This window comes from Salvia miltiorrhiza, chromosome 5 (assembly GCF_028751815.1).
Source record: "Salvia miltiorrhiza cultivar Shanhuang (shh) chromosome 5, IMPLAD_Smil_shh, whole genome shotgun sequence".
Lineage (NCBI taxonomy): Eukaryota > Viridiplantae > Streptophyta > Magnoliopsida > Lamiales > Lamiaceae > Salvia > Salvia miltiorrhiza.
In genome coordinates this window covers 30,083,354-30,089,891 of record NC_080391.1, presented here as the reverse complement: position 1 = coordinate 30,089,891, position 6,538 = coordinate 30,083,354, and the positions used below count along the sequence as shown (strand labels likewise).

The window sequence follows — 6,538 nt, the reverse complement described above, 5'->3', positions numbered from 1 at the left end:
TCACTTGTAGAATCAATTTGGTAGTGTTTGCAGTAGTCACTGAATTGAGTGCCTTGGGTTATTTATAGATGAGAGTTTAAATATTTTCGTTAGAGAAAACATCCTCAAATCCTTGGTCGTTTGCTTTAAAAAATCTTCCCATTTGAAACAACGGAAGACTGTGTCAGGACTCTGCGCATCTGTACGTTGACGATGTAGATGCTTAATGCACGCTTACATGAAGTGGTGTGGGCGTGCATGAATGTTGTAATTGTCTTAATACACGCTTACACGATGAAATACTTAGTGTGTAAGGCGTGCATGCCAACATTAACACCTAATGCACGCCCACACGAAAGCACGACCACGAGTTCAAACATGCAAGCGTGCATTGTGCGTTATTCGTGCAAAGATGACCACAAATTGAAACAATAAAATTTCATTGATTCAATACGCCACATATAGAACAAAAAAAATATATTGCAATAAATCGAGAACATAAATAGAGTATTTGAGGGTTTAATCTGACATCAAAATAAGGGATTGAACAAATGAAAACTACTCCCTCCGTCCCACTATAAGTGAGACCTTTTTTTTGGGCACGAGAATTAAGAAAGGTGTATTTTTTATAAGCTTAGAAAATTTGTTAGTTTGAATAAAAAAAATAATTATTATTTCAATAATTAAAAAGAAAAAACAAAAGAAGCAATAATAGAGGCAATTTTGTGTCTTCATAGTTAAAATATGTTATGATTTTGTAGGTATTATTTGTTTTTGATATCCCAAAATGGTATTTTTCATTTTGCCTCTACTCTACTAAAGTTGAGATTAAAAGTGCAGGACATTCCATTAATTAATCTGAGATGAAGAAAGGGAGAGACAGCAATGAAGTAAATGCTTATTTTCTTATCCGAGAACATGTACATGAAAGCTGAGAAGAGTCACATGAAGAAGATCTAGATGACGGTACCACTGGGAATCAAAGCATCTTTGATTACAGTCACGATACCGCTCTTGATAAAGTATCCGTCCGTCTCTCTTGCTGCTTCTTGAACATCATCACCATTAACAATCTGTCATTAATTATCAGAGTCAGTCAGCCAGCCTAAGTGAATGTTATGTAGGAGTATTTTAGTTGGCACCTTCACATTTTCTCCAATCCGGGCATTTTTGTCAATGATGGCTCTCTTGATGTGACTGTTTTTACCAATGCCCATAGCCACTGCACCCTTCGCTGCCAGAAACCTTCTGTCCGCGTCAGTCTAAAATGCACACACAAACTATAACGTCAGGATATTCATCTCTCTATAATATCCTAATTACAACACAAAAGTTAGTTTACAAAATCATAACCATTATTTGTTTATTTTTACTTCCATTTACTGCAATCCTAAACATAAAAAATAAATATTTAAAATTACGTATCTTTATTTTTATACTTATTATTACCCACATGTAAAATTCTTTAGAAAATCCTAACAATAACAATTCATTCAAAAATATTGTAAATAAGAAATAAATTAACTGAGTAGATTTGTTGTAAAATTCATCAGTTAATAACATTATGTTGTAAAGATTAAATAACAATTCATGTAAAATTCTTTAGAAAATCCTAACAATAACAATTCATTCAAAAATATTGTAAATAAGAAATAATTTTACTTAAAATATAATATATAATATACAGTGATCAAAACTTACTAATTAGAACCTTTCCTATACATGTGAGTGCATGTTCTCTTTGCTAGTAAATAACAAAAGAGTCAAGATAGCTAACCAAAGGTGTTAGGTTCGAGTTTACCGTGGAGCTATCTTTAAATTTCTGTGTTTAATTATTAATTTATCAAAAAAAAAGAAAAAAAAAGCCCAAAGACAATGCAACTGGTCATATACTATGCATTCAAGAATAGAAAGAGTTCAGAACTCTATATTTTAATTTCTGCTGGGAGAATTTACCTCATAATAATCTGCACCCATCAATAAGGAGTCCTCTATGATTGCACCCTCAGCTATGCACGATCTAAGTCCAACCACAGAATGATGAATTTTGCAGTTCTGCACGGAATGAATCATGATAAACTGAGATCATCTGGCACACTGATAAATGTTGTTCTCTATCCTTTTTCATATAGAAGGCTAGCATACTAGTATAAGCTTTACTTATTTTGGGAGTAATGCAAAGCAAGGTTAGAGGTAGGGATATATTATATAAACATTCTTTATTATAATAGTCATGATATTATAAAGTAGAGCTATGTCTTTTCGATAGCCCAAAGCAGCAATTGCATGCCAAATTCCACTTTATTGACTGTACATATATAGGCCTGTTTACAACTCTGATCACTCACCTTGATCACACAGCCTTCACCAATGACACTATCTGTGACATCAGCATCCAGCATCTTAGAAGGAGGTAGATATCGAGGTTGGGTATAGATTGGAGCAGATCGATCATAGAAGCTGCAAGAGATAATTGAAAAATATCACAGTATTGCAAAAATGCATCTTATTGGACTTCTGGTAGAACAACAATAAGGAGAAAGGGTTCGCAATAAGAACAAACACCTACCTAAAATCTGGCACTGGCTTTTTTGTGATCCCTAGATTGGCATTATAGAAAGCTTCAATGGTACCAATGTCCTCCCAGTAGCCATCAAACAAGTAAGCTTGCACCTTTATAGAAAATTTGACAGTTAGATCCTATGACACTAAATTGCTAACAGTCCAAACTGATAGTTTTATGTAAAGTTCACCAATAAATCCTCAATCACATTAAAGTAGAAGATGCTATACAAAATTTGACGGTTAGATCCTATGACACTAAATTGCTAACAGCCATAGTGATAGTGTTATGTAAAAGTTCATGAATAAATCCTAAATCACATTAAAGTAGAAGATACTGCCTGAAAACATCATAAACAGCTTTATATATATATATATATATATATATATATATATATATAGGGTGTGGTTCTAGAGAGAACTACATTATTTGTGAGAACGTGAGAACCATCAAATCTAATGCATTCACTGTTAAAATTAATGCACTCAAAAAAATAAAAAAAAATTGCTCCATTCAAGATTCGAACCCAGAATCTGCATTCATCCAACAAGATGATACATCCACCGTAGATCTTGATAATCGAATGGCTGAAAATGGTTCTCCGTTCTTTTTTTATTTATGGTTCTTTCTTGAACCTCTCCCTATATATATATATATATATATATATATTATCTTTAGTATGTACAACCACTGCACTAAGGTATAAAAGAACTAGAATTAAGTTCAGAATCGTACTCTTAATCCCATAGCAGTGGCTCCAGGAATAACCTCACTTCCAAAATCATTGGCTGCGGGGAACTCATCTCTGAGTAGATTTATCATCACATCTTTGCTAACAACATATATTCCCATGCTCGCAATGTAAGGCATCTCCTTTGCTCTCTTATCATCAAGACCCAATATGGTAGTATCAACCTTGAAAATGGAACCACAAGGAAAAGGAAACTTAAATATTGCTCTTATTAACTATACCTAATGCTTGAGCGTACTCGCCCGAAAATTCACCTTCATAGCTTTTAGCTGTTCTCCCTTTGGTTTCTCGGCAAATTCGATGATGCGCCCTTCTTCATCAATCTTCATCAATCCAAATGCTGTGGCACGCTTTTCATCCATAGGCAATGCAGCAACAGTAATGTCAGCATCTGTCTCTCTGTGAGCCTGAATAAACCTCTCATAATCCATTCTGTATAGATGATCTCCAGCAAGAATCAGGAACTCAAGAACATTGTGCTCTTCAAACAACCATAAATATTGCCTCACAGCATCTGCAGTACCCTAAAGAAGAACACCATTAAGGTAACACCAGTTGCAAGCAAAAAAGCAATTGGATCTAAAGGATATTTAGCATTGATTATAATCTGGCACATAATATACATCTGATTCAAACAAAAGCAGCTTATGAACTTTTACCCATTAGATGCAAAAAGTAAACATTTTTCCATGCTATAAGCTCATCTTAAGTGAACATTGAGAATACAGGTACCATAATATGTACCTGGAACCAATTGGGATTTTCTGGACTTTGCTGAGCTGCAAGAACCTCAACGAAACCTTCATTTTTGTAACCGCCCATGTTGCTTGCATATGCCCTCGAAAGATGACGATTGAGGGAAGCAGAATTGAATTGAGTGAGGACATAGATCTTGGATATATTACTGTTCAAGCAATTGCTAACAGGAATATCAATTAACCGATAATTTGCTCCAAGAGGAACAGCTGGCTTCGCCCTCTTCTTTGTCAAAGGATAAAGCCTAGTTCCAGCTCCACCTCCTAGGATGATTCCCAAGACACTCTGCAGATGGACCAGAATACTTCATAAATGACACCACTTAATTTACACTAGAACTACACATTCTAGTTTCTAAGCCACAAGATAAAACATTAATTGTCCATTCGAATCAATTGAATTGCATAGCACAGACATACTTAATCCATTTGCAATATTTTTAGCAGACAAAGAACTGTTGAACTCTGTGTTAACAAGAAAAAATGTATAGAAATAACAAGCAGACTATCGGTCTTCCCTGGAAGCTATTTCAATATTTACCAGTGAAGAAATTAGAGAACCTTATTAATCCAAGCCACAGAATTTCTGTTCAGTCTGTAGTCTAGTTGCAATCATAGAGATATGTCTGGATTCAAACCATTAGACAAAAATGAACCAGCAGTATAAGTAACATTAAAAATGCTTGATTCAATTATACATGAATAGTATCACAGGGAATCACATTATTACTTTTTGAGCCAAAACTTGTTTGCACGTGTGTAATGGTCCGACTAACTGTAACATTACCTCAAGTTTAAGAATAGCTTATCAGATTATTCTAAAAAAAAAAAGAATAGCTTATCAGATGGTAACAGATAATTTAAAAGAATAAGCAAGACTCGTTGCTTGCTCTAAGCAACTAAGCAGCGTAAGATAAAACACGTGGAAGAAATCTCCCTTTGTGCTTAAAAGATTATATACATTCTAAATGTTTGTTGTGTACCGAGAGAGCAAATCGCGGATCTGCACAAAGCACTAATATAACTTCGAATTAAAGCAAAGGTTTTATAGGTACATAAACCAATTTACTCAGATCTCAAAACAGGTACCTTCACTAACTTTTAGGAAGACATACAAACTTGCAAAACATGTAAGGATTTCTCAGAAAACCAAGCTATATGCGAATGAAAAAAAATAATCCTTTGAATTTATGCACGCGAAAGACGAGTTCACACTAAAAATGCAGATACGCACGAAATCAGCAATCAATAAGCCTTACGAATTCGTTTTCAAATTAACAGAATTAAGGAGAGCGTTAATGGAAAAAAAAATTACTCTGCTTGCGTCAGGATCAAGGCACGTCTGCGAATTCTGAGAGTCAGACACCGCCTTCGGGGAAACAATCACCGGACTTCGTCGCTCCATTTTGCCTCCGGTACGACTCCGCCGCAGACGGAGCTGCGGAGACGACGTGATTTTCTCCCCCGCCACGTTAGAGGCCGCAAACGACAGTCTCTTAAAATTGAGATTCTCCGAATTGCTGCAGTTAGCGATTTCAATTTTGCTTGGAGTCGACTGGTACACGCCGGCGGCTGCCATTGCCAAGCGAAGCTCCCACCAAACTGTGTGAGTGTTTGTGAGAGAAAGAGAGAGAGGATCGGAGTTTAATGAGCAGAGCCTGAAATGAGATGATCACAGTGGTTTTATAGTAACATCGCGAGATACTAAGATGAAAGGGAATGTTCACTGATCTAGACTAAGTGAGCTAAAAATTACTAATATGCCCTCAGATGTTGTCGTTATCAAGTCTTCAAGAATCATGTGAACTTCTTATTTAAATATTTTATATAATGAAAAAAACAAATCATCACATATACGTTCGAAAAGAATTAGGCTGCTGATAAGGAGGGCTCGAGTGTAGAGGGAACTTTGGAGTTGGATCCTGGAACGAATTGTGGAGCTGTGGTAGAGCAGCAATCGGTAGTTGGGGCAGAAGTTTCAGCGAGCCAGCGGGTTAATTCTCCAATTAAGGAAGTTGATTTTGATAAGCAATCCAATCCTACTCCGGATGACATGGCAAATCGTATAATTAGGTTAGAGGAACAGGTTAATCAGGGGATGCAGTTGCTCTCGGAGCAGAAGCGCGGACGTGGTCGTCCAAAGGGCTCGGTAAAGGGACGAGAGCCTGTACATGCAATTCCGGAAGGTTGTATTAAAAGTCGTCTCAGAAATGCGGAAGAAAGAGGTCACAAGCCGAGTGAGTTTGTAGTTGACGTCACCAATAGCCCTAGTATGATTGCAATGAATAATGTCGTCCATAGGCGTTGGTCGGATGATATGGATAACTATCCCGAGTTTCATTTTTGAGTTGTTCTCCTTCGCTTTCAAAGTTTTGTGCCCTTAGTCTGCGTCTTTGTGCTTTCAAGGGATCTTTTTTCTTTTTCACTTTTTTAATAAACCTAAATTTAAATTAATATACGTTCGAAAAGAAAATCTATAATTTTTTTAAA

General features: G+C 36.0%; 1 protein-coding gene across 1 annotated transcript; it reads right to left on the bottom strand.

The window, feature by feature from the left end:
- Nucleotides 1–857: 857 nt before the first annotated feature.
- Nucleotides 858–5,771, bottom strand: LOC131026387 (glucose-1-phosphate adenylyltransferase small subunit, chloroplastic/amyloplastic). Its single transcript, XM_057956255.1, has 9 exons — nucleotides 5,364–5,771; nucleotides 4,038–4,334; nucleotides 3,548–3,817; nucleotides 3,278–3,457; nucleotides 2,549–2,652; nucleotides 2,328–2,439; nucleotides 1,936–2,034; nucleotides 1,122–1,241; nucleotides 858–1,052 (listed from the first exon to the last, which is right to left on the bottom strand). Exons 1-9 carry the CDS (start codon nucleotides 5,625–5,627, stop codon nucleotides 936–938), a joined length of 1,563 nt encoding a protein of 520 aa, XP_057812238.1. The 5' UTR covers nucleotides 5,628–5,771; the 3' UTR covers nucleotides 858–935.
- Between the last annotated feature and the right edge of the window lie 767 nt (nucleotides 5,772–6,538).